At 47.5% G+C, this 17,746-nt stretch overlaps 1 protein-coding gene across 1 annotated transcript in view; it reads left to right on the forward strand.

Annotated features, from left to right (window-relative positions):
- Positions 1-212: 212 nt before the first annotated feature.
- The window catches only part of LOC143958863 (high affinity immunoglobulin gamma Fc receptor I-like), a 36,168-nt gene continuing 18,634 nt past the window's right edge, over positions 213-17,746 (forward strand). The window contains exons 1-2 of the mRNA XM_077467843.1: positions 213-469; positions 6,317-6,577. Of these exons, the coding sequence (XP_077323969.1) occupies positions 229-469; positions 6,317-6,577 (502 nt within the window). The 5' untranslated portion in view covers positions 213-228. The remainder of the gene's footprint in view (positions 470-6,316; positions 6,578-17,746) is intronic.

The raw sequence follows: 17,746 nt of genomic DNA on the forward strand, positions 1-17,746 counted from the left end.
GTTGACAGGAGGGAACATTTGGGAAGGTACTGCAGGTAAGTGCCTGTTGTCTTCTTTGTTATTTCTAAGTCTCTTTAAGGAAGTGATATAGCATGATGGTTACCTATACTGAAAATGAAATAATTTATAGGCAGAAAGACTTCATTTTATCTGCTGTAAAATAATTAGGTTCCGACTAATAACTCATGTACAATGTTTTATCTTGTAGGATCTTTGGGGAGACCACCTATGGTGACCTTCAACCCAAACTGGGACAAGATCTTTACAACTGAGTCTTTAACAATGTCCTGTAATGTGAGGTCACCTATTCCAGCAGATACGCGCTACACCTGGTACAAGGATAATAACCTGATACACACAGGGCAAACCTTTGTAATCAGAAATGCAAAACGAGATAACAGTGGAAATTACCAATGTAAAGGCACCAACACAAACCTAAGTGACCCTGTCAAACTAATTGTTAGTAATGGTGAGTAAATACAGTTTTATCATCCTTAAGCTTACCCATAGGAACATAAATTATTAATAAAGGTCCTTCCATTTAGTACTTAGGTGGTTCATTAGGTGTGGGCATTGCCTGTAATAAGTAGGTTCTTATACCTCATTGGTCTGGGGTGTGGTGGTAGATTGTGGACCAAAGGATCCTGAGGAGCTGACCAGAGCTGACCAGGGGTTTCTAGTACAGCTCAGATTTTCCACCAAAAAAAGAAAAGAGAGGGAGGTGGGAGAGCCCCGATAGCAGTGATGGTGAACCTTGGCACCCCAGATGTCTAGGAAATAAATTTCCCATGATGCTCATGCACTTTGCAGTGTAGTTGAGAATTATAGAAAATGTAGTTCCAAAACATCTGGGGTGCCAAGGTTCGCCACCTTTGCCCTAGAGTGTAGTAGATTAATTTAAAAACAAGAATGCAATGCTTGCACAATAAAACGAAAAAAGGTCAATATGGACTTTTGAGGATGCAGTCACCCAACTGTGGGGGAACACGTGGCCTTCCTTGTTCGAGGGTCAGTGTGATCGGTCTCTATGCCTCAGGCATTCCCATTCTGGGTGCTCTTAATGCCGCGTACACACGGTCGAACTGTATGACGTACTTAGTCCGTCATACAATCCGACGGACAATCCGGCGTACTTTCCACTGAACGGACTTGACCACACACGGATACACAAACAGTCCGACGAAAGCTTGCGCGATGACGTACAGCACGTACGACGGGACTAGAAATAGGAAGTCCAAGACACAGCAAAGCCCTGTAAATCCTTTCCGGGCATGCGCCATTCTTAGTCCGTCGGACTAGCATACTGACGACCGTATTGTCCGCTGAAACCAAAGTACGACGGAAAGATTTTTGGAAAAACCGAAATTCTTAGTACTCCGGACTGCACGCTGAAAAAGTCCGCTGAAGCCCACACACGAGCGGATTGTCCGCTGAAATGTGTTTCAACGGACTAAGTACGTCATACAGTTCGACCGTGTGTACGCGGCATAAGGGCTTCTTAGGTGCAAAGGTGAGCAAAGTAGTTGAAAGAGTCAGCGAAAAAAGGGCCCCTGGTTAGTTCTATTGGCAGAGGTGCCCAAAGTGGTTATTTAAAGGATGGGCACCAGTCATCTGCTTTATTAAAACATCCAACTATTTTATTTCACCAAATAAGATGCATTTGTGGCATTAAATTGCCACTTCCTCGGCTCAAGGTAATACAAATTGAATCAACTTGAACTGTGAGTGCAGGGATCAGGAGTATATAATTGTAGCACTAAACCCCGAAGGAGCTGCTGCTTTTATTCGGCTTACCGTTACCTTTTCTGCTCACCTCTTCATCTTAGGGGGGTCCCGTGGAAAGTAGCCCAAAGGAAGATATATCAGACACGTGGTCCTTTTTGAAGATTTATTTAGGGGTCACACCAAAGAAAGACACACAAAGTCCAATAGAGGGTTAGAGGATAAGGGGAGTTCAGGCACCTGGTAATTGCGGGTTAGAGGTATCAGTCAGATCCAGAGGACAAACAGCTCCACAGACGGGATCCGGCAGTCACCGGATAGACCTCTCTCACTTGATCTAGCAGCCGATGATATGCCAAACAAAGTCTCTGCCACAGACTTGTTAACCGAACTTAGAGATTCTTGAAAGTTTTTAGGAAGAACTACCATACAGTACCAGATTCTTTCAGCCAACCCAGCGATACTGTAAGGATATTGATCGGGGATGCGTCCTTAAACTGAGTTTCCAGGCTCCTCCAGAGACACCAGCCTTGCGCTCGGTCCTCCACTGGAAAAGTCCTCCCCTGGATCCTTCAGCTTTCCTTGGCTTCTCCCCGCAGGTGAGACAGCACAGGATCACCCCTGGATCAGTAGGCCCCAAGACATTCCTGGGCCTACACTCTCAGCTGCGAAGCCTCGGGCCAGCCAGCCCCGAGGATAAGGACCATGCGACACAGACCCTAGGCCAGGAGGGCCTTTGGGTTGGGATCACGGACCCCGGAAAACGAACGAAGAAAAATGGCGTTGGCACCTTAAATACCCTCTCCCAGAATGCACAGCAGGAACCATTTACGAGCAAGAGGCGGTATTCAGTGCATCCAGCCTGCTACTGTTCCACACCCACCGATGGTGACAGCGACACCTACAGTCAGGTGGGAAAGACTGCAACCCAACTGGACTGGTACAGAAACCAGAACTTTTAGAGAAATTAGTCTGAGCCAAACTACATGTTCAGATATTTAAATAAAATAAAAAAACAATAGCGTCTGCTCATCAGGAGCAGGGCGCTACATAATTTAGAACATATAATTTACCATTCACAGTGCGGTTGTCATGATTAGGTAACGTACAACATAGCGTGACCCCAAATTACACTTTTTGGGAACCAGTGACATTATTACATTGATCAGTGCTATAAAAATGCAATTACATTGGTAGGGTAAGGGTTAACACTGGGGTGTGAGCAAGGGGTTAAGTGTGTTCCCTAGGTGTGTTTTAATTATGGGGTGATGGGCTTACTGGGACATGACAGAGATCGCTGTTCCTGATCACTGGGAACAGTAGATCTCTGTCATGTCATCTGGCAGAACAGGGAATCGCCTTGTTTACATAGGCAGTTCCCTGTTCTGCCTCTCCTCACCATGATCGCGGGTCACCAGCATACATCGAGTCCGCGGGACATGCAGGTGCACGCCGGCTATCCTCCTTACACGGATCGAGGTACAGCTACGGTTCGCGCAGGAGAGCCGACCTGCCACAGTATATCTACGTGAGCTGGTCGGCTAGTGGTTAATTGATAAAATAGTGATAAGTAGGCATGTAAGTGCCAATACGTCTGAGGCAGTGGCATTGGCGGGGGGGGGGGGGGGGCTGACAGTGGCTGAAGCCCAGAGTGGGACCTCAAATATCCCCGGGTCTCGGGTGGGTACTGTTCTATTATTAGCCCCGAGCGCCGCTGCCTGCCACCGAGCGGGGACCGATCTGATGCCGATCGCCACCGAGTGCGGCTGAGTCACATAGCAGGTCCCGCCTTCTGGAGCCTGCAGCGCCTATGATGGATGTACCCCTGGTCCAATGGCGGGACCTGTGACGTCCATCATAGGCGCTGCAGGCTCCAGAAGGCGGGAATTACAATGCGGCCGCCGCGCCACATCGATCCCCGCATGGCGCTCAGGCGGCTCTCCTCTGGCTGCCTCGCACACCACAGCTGAGCTGAGCTTTAGAACATGTGAAGTCTGTCTCCTGGTCAGGTAGGTCAGTGTGTGTATGTCAGGTAGGTAGGTCAGTGTACGGCAGGTAGGTAGGTCAGTGCATACCAGGTAGGTCAGTGTATGTCAGTGCATGTCAGGTAGGTAGGTCAGTGCATGTCAGGTAGGTCAGTGTATGTGTCAGGTAGGTCAGTGCATGTCAGTGCATGTCAGGTAGGTCAGTGTATGTCAGGTAGGTAGGTCAGCGCATGTCAGATAGGTCAGGGTATGTCAGGTAGGTAGGTCAGTGTATGTGTTAGGTAGGTCAGTGTATGTCAGGTAGGTAGGTCATTGTATGTGTCAAGTAGGTCAGTGCATGTCAGGTAGCTCAGTGTATGGCAGGTAGGTTGGTCAGTGTATGTCAGGTAGGTTAGGGTATGTCAGGTAGGTAGGTCAGTGTATGTGTCAGGTAGGTCAGTGCGTGTCAGGTAGGTAGGTCAGTGCATGTCAGATAGGTAGGTGAGTGTATGTCAGGTAGGTAGGTTAGTTCATGTCAGGTAGGTCAGTGTCAGGTAGGTAGGTCAGTGTATGTGTCAGGTAGGTCAGTGCATGTGTCAGGTAGGTCATTGCATGTCAGGTAGGTAGGTCAGTGTATGTCAGGTAGGTAGGTAGGTCAGTGAATGTCAGGTAGGTAGGTCAGTGTATGTCAGGTGGGTAGGTCAGTGTATGTGTCAGGTAGGTACAGTGGTGTGAAAAAGTGTTTGCCCCCTTCCTCATTTCCTGTTCCTTTGCATGTTTGTCACACTTAAGTGTTTCGGAACATCAAACCAATTTAAACAATAGTCAAGGACAACACAAGTAAACACAAAATGCAATTTGTAAATGAAGGTGTTTATTATTAAAGGTGAAAAAAAATCCAAACCATCATGGCCCTGTGTGAAAAAGTGATTGCCCCCCCCCCCTTGTTAAAACATACTATAACTGTGGTTGTCCACACCTGAGTTCAATTTCTCTAGCCACACCCAGGCCTGATTATTGCCACACCTGTTCACAATCAAGGCATCACTTAAATAGGAGCTGCTTGACACAGTAAGGTCCACCAGAAGATCCTTAAAAGCTACACATCATGCTGAGACCCAAAGAAATTCAGGAACAATTGAGAAAGAAAGTAATTGAGATCTATCAGTCTGGAAAGGGTTATAAAGCCATTTCCAAAGCTTTGGGAATCCAGCGAACCACAGTGAGAGCCATTATCCACAAATGGCGAAGACATGGAACAGTGGTGAACCTTCCCAGGAGTGGCCGGCCGGCCAAAATTACCCCAAGAGCGCAGCGACGACTCATCCAAGAGGTCACAAAAGACCCCACAACAACGTCCAAGGAACTGCAGGCCTCACTTGCCTCAGTTAAGGTCAGCGTTCATGCCTCCACCATCAGGAAAAGACTGGGCAAAAATGGCCTGCATGTAAGAGTTCCAAGGAGAAAACCACTGCTGAGCAAAAAGAACATCAAAGCTCGTCTCAATTTCTCCACAACACATCTTGATGATCCCCAAGACTTTTGGGACAACATTCTGTGGACCGATGAGACAAAAGTGGAACTCTTTGGAAGGTGTGTGTCCAAGTATATCTGGCGTAGAAGGAACACTGCATTTCATAAAAAGAACATTATACCAACAGTAAAATATGGTGGTGGTAGTGTGATGGTCTGGGGCTGTTTTGCTGCTTCAGGACCTGGAAGACTTGCCGTGATAAAAGGAACTATGAATTCTGCTGTCTACCAAGAGATCCTGAAGGAGAATGTCCGACCATCTGTTCGTGTACTCAAGCTGAAACGAACTTGAGTTCTGCAGCAGGACAATGATCCTAAACACACCAGCAAGTCCACCACTGAATGGCTGAAGAAAAACAAAATGAAGACTTTGGAGTGGCCTAGCCAAAGTCCTGACCTGAATCCTATTGAGATGTTGTGGTATGACCTTAAAAAGGCCGTTCATGCTCGAAAACCCTCTAATGTAACTGAATTAGGACAATTCTGCAAAGATGAGTGGGCCAAAATTCCTCCAGGACGCTGTAAAAGCCTCATTGCACGTTATCGCAAACGCTTGGTTGCAGTTGTTGCTGCTAAGGGTGGCCCAACCAGTTATTAGGTTTAGGGGGCAATCACTTTTTCACACAGGCCATGATGGTTTGGATTTTTTTTCACCTTTAATAATAAACACCTTCATTTACAAATTGCATTTTGTGTTTACTTGTGTTGTCCTTGACTATTGTTTAAATTGGTTTGATGTTCCGAAACACTTAAGTGTGACAAACATGCAAAGGAACAGGAAATGAGGAAGGGGGCAAACACTTTTTCACACCACTGTAGGTCAGTGTGTGTAAGGGAACTGGTAAGCAAGGCAGTAATCAGCAAGTGAGCTTACCCCCCCGCCACACAACCCCACTGCCAAGCCAAAAAACCCCGCTCCACTACCCCGTGCTGACCTCGGGCTTCGGGCTGAAGCCCCTGGTCTTTTTTCTACCTAGCAAATCCCCTGGTCTGAGGGTGACACAAGAATCCCCTGGGAGGTGGGGATTTATATGAAGGGGTAGAACGCTCTTTAGTTATCTTTGTTCTTATAGGTTGTCTGTGGTTCTGTTTTTCAGACTTTGTGATCCTCCAGGCTCCTCTCTATATTCATGAAGGTGACGATGTGACTCTGAGATGTCACCATTATCCTACATATTATGGAAGAGAGACTATATTTTACAAGGATAATGACGTCATCAGGAATTGGGTATCTGATCCTGAGTTCCGTATTTATAAAATAAATTTGGGAGGATCCCGTGGATATAAATGTACGAAAGAGGTTTATCACAACCTCATATATTATCGGCACAGTGGAGAAACTTCCATACCTATGAAAGGTAAGTCCTGCAAATTGATTTGGGTGGGATGGGGCAGATTTGACCTCCTCAAGTATTCAGTATTCCCAGAGATCTTCTCTACTCCTCTAGCTTTGATTCCTAACTAGTGATGGCCGAGCGGTTCGCCCGGCGGTCGTTTTGCGGCGAATTTCGGCTGTTCGCGGTCCGCCCGTTCGGCGGACTATTGGCGTCGTTCGCCCGGCGGACTTCGGTGTTTACTGTGTAAAAGAACTTTGACCTATGATGACACATCCATCATGGGGTACAGGACAGCCAATCGAGACATTACAGCACATGGACTCTTGGACAGTCCCCCTAATTTATAAATAGACCCGATCCGGCGGCCATTTTACATTCTTTCTTCTGTCACTATAGGGAGAGGTTGCTGTGTGGAGCAGGGAGAGATTGCAGTGACCCAAATCGCTAGCTATTTGGTACACAAAAGTTCTTTTCAGGACTGGTATAGGTGTTAGGTGTAGTTCAGGATAGGCAGTGCTGTGCTAGTGATTGTTGCAGCAGTCTGAGTGTCTTTTGTCAGTTTAGAGAAAGGGACAGGACGGTGTGCGCTGCAGGGACAGTCAGTTTAGTCATTAGCTGTTACTATCAGGTCCACAAAAGTGCTATTCCAGTTATTGTTCCAGTAGCCTCTGTTTTGTCAGTTTATATAGGGACAGGCAGGAAGCAGTGTGTGAGGCAGTGAGGGTCAGTTTAATCAGTAGCTGTTACTATTAGTTCCACAAAGATTATTTTCAGGACTGGTATCAGTGGTATGGTAATAGGCTTGTACACGTATAATATTCTTTCTTCCAAATATAGAAAGAATATTATACTTGACTGCTGCCCTTCTGCTGCAGTCTGCTAAGGACTGGTAACTTGGTCTGTCTAGGGTGCTACAGCACATAGGGTTGAGTGAGGTACAGTCTGCCATTCTATAAGGACTGGTATAGGTCCACAGTACATAGGGTTGAGGTGCACTACTGCTGACCGCTGCCCTATACTGCAGCAGTCCTTCATCGGTATAGGGACTGACGTACAGTCTGCTAATCACTCACACACAGCCTACTTGGTCCACAAAGGTCCTTATAAGGACTGGTAAGGTATAGGGTACTACAGTACATAGGGTTGAGTGAGGTACAGTCTGCCATTCTATAAGGACTGGTATCGGTCCACAATACATAGGGTTGAGGTGCACTACTGCTGACCGCTGCCCTATACTGCAGCAGTCCTTCATCGGTATAGGGAATGACGTACAGTCTGCTAATCACTCACACACAACCTACTTGGTCCACAAAAGTCCTTATAAGGACTGGTAACTTGGTTTGTCTAGGGTGCTACAGTACATAGGGTTGAGTGAGGTACAGTCTGCCATTCTATAAGGACTGGTATAGGTCCACAATACATAGGGTTGAGGTGCACTACTGTTGACCGCTGCCCTATATTGCAGCAGTCCTTCATCGGTATAGGGACTGATGTACAGTCTGCTAATCACTCACACACAACCTACTTGGTCCACAAAGGTCCTTATAAGGACTGGTAAGGTATAGGGTACTACAGTACATAGGGTTGAATGAGGTACAGTCTGCCATTCTATAAGGACTGGTATCGGTCCACAATACATAGGGTTGAGGTGCACTACTGCTGACCGCTGCCCTATACTGCAGCAGTCCTTCATCGGTATAGGGACTGAGAGTTTTGTCACAGGGTCATTTAAAAAATGACAGGCAGAGGAAGAGGCAGGCCCTTCCGCAGGGGTGGTAGGGGTAGGGCAGGAGCAACAGGCTTGAGCCAAAGTGAGAAGTTGCAGAAGGTGCGTTCAATTACTTTAAAGGATGCACCAGACTTGGTTGTGTGGCTCGCTCAGCCTTACTCTTCTGCACCCTCCTCATCCTCTCGATCTGCACCCTCTTCTTCACTCTCTGCTATGTGCACCCCCAAAGACACTACCACCAACAACACCACCACCACCACATACCTTCCGCTTGAGTCACAGGAATTATTTTCCGATCCATATCAAGACATTTCTGATGCGCAGCCACTCTTGGTATTGGATCAGGAAGAGGAGGCAGCAACAACCGCTACTCAGCAGTCTGACGACAGTACCCAGATCAGCCCAAGGAGGAGGTTGGTCCCTGGTGTTGCTGCCTACTCCGAGATCTCTACTTATAGCGGTGGGGAAGGTGACGTTGATGATGACGTGTCTAGTGATGTCACGTGGGTGCCCACATGAGAGGAAGAGGAGGGGAGTTCAGAGGGAGATATGGACCAGCAGATAGGGAGGAGAAGCAGAACTTACATTGCAAAGGAGGGACAAAGCAGACTGCAAATGTATCAGGAGCGAGTCATCGACCATGTACGGTCACATCTGGCGCTCCCATGACACCGGCACATGGCTCCGCAGTGTGGGTCTTTTTTAACGTGTCCGCTGCTGACAATAGCGTTGCCATCTGCAATCTTTGCAGTCAACGCATAAGTCGCGGTAAGCCCAACACTCACCTAGGGACGACCGCCTTAAGAAGGCACATGAGCAGCCATCACCGAGCCCAGTGGGAGCAACGGAACACACAAAGCCACACTCCAGGCTCTCACTGTCCAGCCTCGTCTTCTACTTCTCCTTCTCCTCTCTCCTCACAATTGTCCTCCACTCCACCTTCCATCACGCCAAGCTCACGTTTTTCTGCAAAAAGGCAGGCTTCCGTGGGCCTAATGTTCGAGCGTAAATAAAATGATGACGCCGGATAACCCTCTTGCCCAACGGTTGACGGCTGGCTTGTCAGAACTCATAGCCTGCCAACTACTGCCATATAAACTGGTGGACTCGGAGGCCTTTTGCAAATTTGTGGCCATTGGAACACCACAATGGCCAGGAAGGAAGTATTTCTCAGAGAAGGGCATCCCAGAGCTATATGGCCATGTTCAGCGGCAAGTGAATGTATCTCTGGCACACAGTGTCGGTGCCAAGATACATCTGACCACCGACACGTGGTCTAGCAAACACGGGCAGGGAAGGTATATCACTTTTACTGCCCACTGGGTGAACCTTCTGATGGCCGTCAAGCATGTAACCCGTGGCACCCGTGTAGATTTGGTTTTACCGCCACGGATTGCATGCAGGCCTGACTCTTCTTCTCCTCCTCCTACTCCATCCTCCTCCCTCTCCTCCTCAGCTGACTCCTCCTTTTCCGCTGCTAGCGTCTCTTCCGCTGCACCGCCCAAGCTCCTCAGAACCTATTCCACATGCCAGGTGAGACGTTGCCATGCCGTGCTGCGTCTGTTGTGCCTGAAAGCCAAGAGCCACACTGGCCCGGCACTACTTTCAGCTTTGCGTTCACAGGCAGATCAGTGGCTAACACCGCTCAATTTGACAGTTGGTAAAGTGGTGTGTGACAACGGTGCCAATCTGCTTAGCGAATTGAAACAGGGCAAATCACGCACGTGCCATGCATGGCACACGTCTTAAACTTGGTCGTGCAGCGATTCCTTGTCAAATACCCTGGGGTCCAGGACATCTTGCGGCAGGCAAGGAAAATCTCGGCCCATTTCAGAAGATCTTACATGGCCATGGCTCGCCTTGCTGACATTCAGCGGCGACACAATCTGCCGGTCAGACGTCTTATTTGCGATTGCCCGACGCGATGGAACTCAACCTTCTATATGCTTGATAGGCTGCTCCAGCAGAAACGTGCAGTTAACGTCTACCGGTATGAACTCTGCGGCAGAACCGGTTCTGGGGAGCTGGGGTTTTTTCACTGCGCCAGTGGCTGCTCATGCGCGACGCATGCAGACTTCTGCACCAATTTGAGGAGATCACCAAACTGGTCAGTCGCAGCCATGGCGCCATCAGTGACATGGTACCTTATGCCTTCTTTATGGAGCATGCATTGTGTCGTGTCATTGATTAAGCTGTGGAGAAGCAGGAGCGGGAAGATGAGGAAGTCGCAATGCTGGATGAATTCCCAGGGGGGGCTACTCTATCTGAGACAAGTCAACAACAGGAGTCTGAAGAGGAGTCAGAAGAGGATGGTGCCGGGGCGGATGAGGAGGAGCAAGAAGAGCATGCTTTAAACCTTTCTGGGACCCCTGTTGTTGTGCATGGATGGGGAGAGGAGAATGAAGAGGACGACATTATCCTGGATGATGAGCAGGAGCCAGGCCACCACACTGCTTCCACTTTAGTGCAAATGGGGGCCTTCATGCTCCAGGGTTTTAATAAGGACCACATATAAAAAGCATAAGGGTCAAGGACCAGTACTGGGTGGCAACGTACTTAGACCCCCGGTACAAACACAAAATGGCGGAAATGTTACCGCCGTCACAGAGGGCTGTCAGAATGCAGCACTTCCAGGCTTTGCTTCGAGAAATGCTGCATTCTGCTTTTACGTGCGCTGGCAGAGGAGCAATTCCCACTCCCAGAGAAGGAGTTGCGGGTACCAATCCAACAGCGCCTGCAAGAAGAGGCCGGTTTGAAGATGTGTTGGTGACTTCTGATATGAGGTCATTCTTTCAGCCGACCCATCGACAGGTGTCATCCGGATCCAGCATCAGGGAACGCCTAGACTGTCAGGTGTCCGACTACATCGGGTTAACGGCCGATGTGGACACTCTGAGGAGTGATGAACCCCTGGACTACTGGGTGGGCAGGCTTGACCTCTGGACAGAGCTTGCCCAATTTGCAATCGAACTGTTGGCTTGCCCCTCATCCAGTGTCCTGTCCGATAAGTGAACTCGCCTAGCTCACGACAGTGTTAACTACCTCACATTTCTAAAAATGAATGAGGCATGGATCTCGGAGGAATTCAACACATGTGACCAGTAGACCATGTATATGTCTATAAACAATTTTTTTAATCGAGCACAGAGACCTTCTTTCTTCATTTGGCTCACTTCCTTGTCCAAAAAAAGCACACCGTACTATATGCCCGTACCCTCCTCTTTGAAGGGGTTGAGCGGTGTCATATTTCTACTGGGGCTGCTTATTATGAGGGGCTCCCACCATCCCTGTGCTGTGCTGACATCCTCCTGGGGCTGTACCTCTGCTGTGCATAATATGAGGGGCTCCCACCGTCCCTGTGCTGTGCTGACTTACTCCTGGGGCTGCTTATTATGAGGGGCTCCCACCATCCCTGTGCTATGCTGACATCCTCCTGGGGCTGCTTATTATGAGGGGCTCCCACCATCCCTGTGCTATGCTGACATCCTCTTGGGCTGCTTATTATGAGGGGCTCCCACCATCCCTGTGCTATGCTGACATCCTCCTGGGGTTGCTTATTATGAGGGGCTCCCACCATCCCTGTGCTATGCTCATTATGAGGGGCTCCCACCATCCCTGTGCTATGCTGACTTCCTCCTGGAGCTGCTTACGGTGCTGGTGTCAGTGCTGTATATCACGGTGCTGATGTCAGTGCTCTCTGTCACGGTGCTGCTGTCAGTGCTGTATATCACGGTGCTGGTGTGAGTGCTTTATGTCACGCTGCTGATGTCAGTGCTCTCTATCACTGTGCTGCTGTCAGTGCTGTATATCACGGTGCTGGTGTGAGTGATTTATGTCACGCTGCTGATGTCAGTGCTCTCTATCACGGTGCTGCTGTCAGTGCTGTATATCACGGTGCTGGTGAGAGTGCTTTATGTCACGCTGCTGATGTCAGTGCTCTCTATCATGGTGCTGTTGTCAGATCACTCTATCACGGTGCAGGTGTCATTGCTGTATGTCACGCTGCTGATGTCAGTGCTCTGTATCACGGTGCTGCTGTCAGATGACTCTATCACAGTGCAGGTGTCATTGCTGTATGTCACGCTGCTGGTGATCATCTCCTGCACCCTCTTCTTTGCCTACCCTGGTCCCTGACCTTCCCTCTCCTCCATTGCCTTCATGCGCTCCACAGTCCTGAATTGTCACAACAATTTCCCATATAAAAAAAGAATGCTTGTAGTTGTCGATCCCAGATTCACCTCATACATGTGTTATGTCATTGGCCATGTGGTGGGACTATGTTTGCACAGCTATTAATTATTTTGTGGCTGCAAATTTGACCTGTAGGTTTGCGAAGTTCGCCTCCCATTGAAGTCAATGGGGCCCGCCGCGAACGTTCCGGTTCGCAAACTATCGGCCACGTTCGCGGTCCGCGTTCGCGAAACGTCCCCTCGGAAGTTCGTCCATCACTATTCCTAACACTGTCCTGAGGAAAAGTGAGAAAAATGAAGGTGACACAACAATGTTTATAATATATGTATATCTGACAATATATGAGCCTTTTCCCCCCTAGTGCCCCGTGTTGTGACAGCTATATCCATACCTCCCAACTTTTTGAGATGGGAATGAAGGACACCTATTAGCAAAAGCATGTAGGCAAAGGGAACACACCCCTTGCCACACCTTTAAAGAAGAGTTATACAAAAAAAAAGAAATTAGTTAAACCCAAAGGTGCTTTTTTTACCACTATTATATCTTTATATTGGTCTTTGACATCTACAAATTCTGCAATTTAAAAACTGGATACAAGATTTAGCACTGGGAAACACTTTTTAACCACTTGCTTACTGTGCTCTCACACTTTCAATGACAATTACTCAGTCATACAACACTGTACCCAAATGAATTTTTTGTCCTTTTTTTCCCACGAATAGAGCTTTCTTTTGGTGGTATTTGATCACCTCTGGGGTTTTTTATTTTTTGCGCTATAAATGAAAAAAGACAGAAAATTTTGAAAAAAAAACGAATTTTTCTTTGTTTCTGTGATAAAATTATGCAAATTATAAATTTTTCTTTATACATTTTGGCCACTATTTATACTGCTACATATCTTTGGTAAAAATAGCCCAAATTAGTGGATATTATTTAGTCTTTGTGAAAGTTAGAGAGTCTACAAGCTGTGGTGCGAATCATACAAAATTGATCACATCTGATGTACTGGTGGCCGATCTCATTTCTTGTGACCCGAACAAGCCAGGAAAGTACAAATCCCCCCAAATGACCCCTTTTTGGAAAATAGACATTCCAAGGTATTTAGTAAGAGGCATGGTGAGCTTTTTGATGTTGTCATTTTTCTTCCCACAATTCTTTGCAAAATGAAGATTTTCTATTTTATTTAAATTTTTTCCACAAAATTCTCATTGTAATAGGCTATTTCTCTCACATGGCATTTGTATACCACAAATAATGCCCCAAAATACATTCTGCTACTCCTCCTGAGTATTACGATACCACATGTGTGGGACTTTTCTACAGCCTTGCCACATAGAGAGGCCCAACATGCAAGGAGCGCCGTCACGTGTTATAGGAGCATAAATTACACATCTAACTTGTTGACTATTACACTTTTGAAGGCCCTGAAGCACTAGAACAATGACACGTCACACTGACGTGGCACTGATGACAGATGGCACTAATACGTGGCACTGATGACATGTGGCACTGATGACATGTGACACTGACAGATGGCACTAATATGTGGCACTGATGACAGATGGCACTTATACGTGGCACTAATGACATGTGGCACCGATGACACATGGCACTGATACGTGGCACTAATATGTGGCACTGATGACACGTGACACTGATGACAGATGGCACTGATACCTGGCATTGATGACATGTGACACTGATAACAGATGGCACGTGACACTGACAGGTGGCACTGATGACAGGTGGCACTGATACGTGGCACTGATGACAGATGGTACTAATATGTGGCACTGATGACACGTGACACTGATATGGCACTGATGACAGATGGCACTATGTGGCACTGATGACACGTGGCACTGATGACACATGGCACTGATGACAGATGGCACTTATACGTGGCACTGATGACAGATGGCACAGAGGACAGGTGGCACTGATGACAAATGGCACTGGGGATAGATGGCACTGATGACAGGTGGCAGTGGGGGCAGATGGCACTGACAGGTGGCAGTGGGGACAGGTGGCAGTGGGGACAGATGGGCACTTTATTTTCGTTTTATTTTATTTTTTTATTTTTATTTTTTTCTCATATAAAGCATGAGGTTTTCTTTAACATGAAAAAAGTGTAAGCGTAGGAGGACATCTCGAGGTATTTGCTCAGATAGGTGGGAAGGTTTGGGTAGCCTGTGTATTCGATCAATGGTAACGTCCAGATCTGTGAGATCAGGAATGAGGGCCTTAAATAACGCTGTGACGTAGGAGTTTAGATCAGATTGTTGTACTGATTCGGGGATCCCCCTTATTTTTAGGTTGTTTCTCCTAGATCTATCTTCCAAATCGGCCAATTTTGCTTTGACCCATGCGGTGTCACTTTCTTTTTCCTCATAAACATCCACTAAGTCATTAATCGTATCAGCATATTCACCCATTTTCACCTCAATGTGGTCAACTCTGTTACCCAGATCACTAATGTCCCGGTTAAACTTAGACATGCAGGATGCCATATCTGATTGTATGGTGCTTCTAAGGGACAGCAACATGTCTTTTAACACAGTGTCCAGTACTGGCTGATTAAGCGTAGGGAAGGATTCGATTGATTCCGGCATGTCCCTCGTGTCATCACCGGAGTCTGGGCCGGGGCTATCCGCAGTTCGCAATCCGTTGCCATCGAGTCTGGGTTTGGACTTGACCGGGCTTCTAGTGGCTGGGGAAGGCGGAGGGGAAGGTCTGAGGTCAGGTGTGGGGGTCAGTGTAGCAGGATTCTCTGCATTGTGAAGACTCTGTGCCGTTGAGGCCGCAGGCCTGGAGTAGGCCTCGGCGCCATCTTGCCTCCCCTCCATACCTTTTGCGTGGAAGAAGTCCGTCAGCCGGTGCGGGTGCCTAGCGTTCCGCCGCTTGTTAGGCATGATCTCGGTCGTTGCCCCCGCTAGGACGCTGGTAGTCCGAGTGAAATCGGTGCACGGAAGGTCTGCTGTTAGCCGCTGAAACCCTGAAGCGCCGGAGCTCTGGTTCTATGCGACCATCCGGCTCCGCTGCAGGCCACGCCCCCCTATTTTTATTTTTTTTACACTCACCGCTTCATCTCTGCAGCTGTTCATCTCTCCCTCCTCACACGCTGTCTGTGTGAGGAGGGAGAGCCGGCGATATGAGATCATCTCTCATTGGGCACGCCAATCGCGCTGTAAACGGCCACTGTGATTGGCCATTTACAGCGATCTGTAACTGGCTGTGTCCGGGGGACACGAGCAGCACAGAACTTCCCAGATGCGTGCCCGCGGCGGCGCGCAGAGGGGAAGTTAAAGGGAGGATGTCCAGGGACGCCCTCCCGGCAGATAGCGTCCGCGCTGTAGCCGTCTTTTGGCTATAGCGTGGGCGCGAAGTGGTTAAAAGATAAACAGTGCATTTATATACAACTATATAGATCAGACCAATATGAGGAACAAATGAGGAAGAAAGAGGGACAGAGGGGCTTTATTACAAATCAGGGACAGTCCCTCAAAATCAGGGACAGTTGCAAGCTATGGCTACATCACTTCCTGTTAGCAGACTAGAGCCAAGCCTCCTGGACAGCAGAGGATCTTGGGCCACGTAGTCCTACAGTCAATGCATACTGTATTCCTGAGTGCTGACTGAACTACAAATACAGAAAAAAGGGGGGCGGCCTGGATACTATATATGATACAACTCCATCCCTAATACATAATACAAAACAAATTCGCCCATGGGACTTTAAATGAGTTGTTCATAGAGGTCATAACAAATAAGTGTAGTACATTGATAAAGATTTTATTTGCGTTTCACAGACATAATCGTAGATAAATATAAAAACCATCATAAACCATAGCTTAACCATGAACATATTTGTTACAATATTAAAAGTACATAATATACATATACAGCTTATTTATTTGGCGCGTTTCGCGAGCTCTGCTCGCTTCCTCAGGAGTAGATGTATATGTGGAGTATCTAAAAAGACAGTAAGTATCGGTAAGATATGGCAGACAGTGATGATTATATTAGAGAAGAAGCATGTGGCCTCAAAGAGGCACTCCATACTCACATTGTAGTCAGCTGGTCCAATGGACTGATCTCCAGGGGTGAAAGCAGTGAATGCCTCCACCGGGAGCTGAAGAGACATGGTTCGCAAACGCATGTGGAGCAGGTGGAGGGCGGGTGTTGCAACAAGAAGAAGAGTGGATGTGATGTATCCTGAAATACCCCATGGCCAAATATGTCGTAAAACTGAAAATAAGAATGTAAGTATTATCTAAATAAAATTATCAAAGTACTTAATAAAGACCTTAGAGTATAAATAGTATGATATCACTGTTGTAAAGTGAAATACATGGCATTGTGGAGGTGGATACATATAGGAGAAAGTGTATGAAAAGGAGGATTCAAAGAGTGCAAAAATGTGAGAAAGGAAATAGGGAAAAGGAAAAGAAAAGAGGAAGAAGGGAGGACGAGAAAAACACAAAAAAAAAGTGTGGTCAGATCAGGAAGGATCCAGAGGCACCCTGACAGAGGTAACCGAAGACTCCTGTTGACCTTGTGAAGTTGAACAGCGTGACGGCGTGGCCGCATCAAACAGACTGAGACCAGCGGAGCCGAGCTGTTCCATTATTCAAACCCAGTTTGGTGAGAGGGCTGTTGCCCACAGTTTCTTACGCACTTGCACAGTGTTGCTGGGACATGTAATCCCACGGAAGAGAACTGAACAAAGAGACTGAGTTAAGCAGGCCTCAAGCCTATTCATCACAATACTATTAGCACTCTGTTATTCCAAAGCAGTTACAAGTGTATCACACTACAGGAACAGTTCTGATATTAATCTCACGTTAACCCTTGTTTTTCCACTGTTGGATTACAAATTGTTACAACGACTATAGCTAGCAGAAGAAAGAAGATCAAAGACTGCATCTTGTATTGCAAGGCCTTGGGCCTAGAACTAAAGTAGGGGGAGCTCCCTTGTAGTTGTGCTGTGCTACATTTATCATTCTCATTCCTGTATTCTCCTGAGTGTTCTGGAAGTGGGAAGGTGCCCAGAGTAGGCCGTGGTTGCTCTGAACACTAGTCCCAATTGGAGCCGCATTCTCAGGGATCACTTAGGACAGTGATGGCAAACCTTGACACCCCAGATGTTTTCAAACTACATTTCCCATGATGCTCAACTACACTGCAGAGTGCATGAGCATCATGGGAAATGTAGTTCCAAAACATCTGAGGTGCCAAGGTTCTCCATCACTGACTTAGGACAACTGTAC

This window comes from Lithobates pipiens, unplaced genomic scaffold (assembly GCF_037356315.1).
Source record: "Lithobates pipiens isolate NorthernLeopardFrog02 unplaced genomic scaffold, aLitPip1_a1.2 Scaffold_62, whole genome shotgun sequence".
Taxonomy (NCBI): Eukaryota; Metazoa; Chordata; class Amphibia; order Anura; family Ranidae; genus Lithobates; species Lithobates pipiens.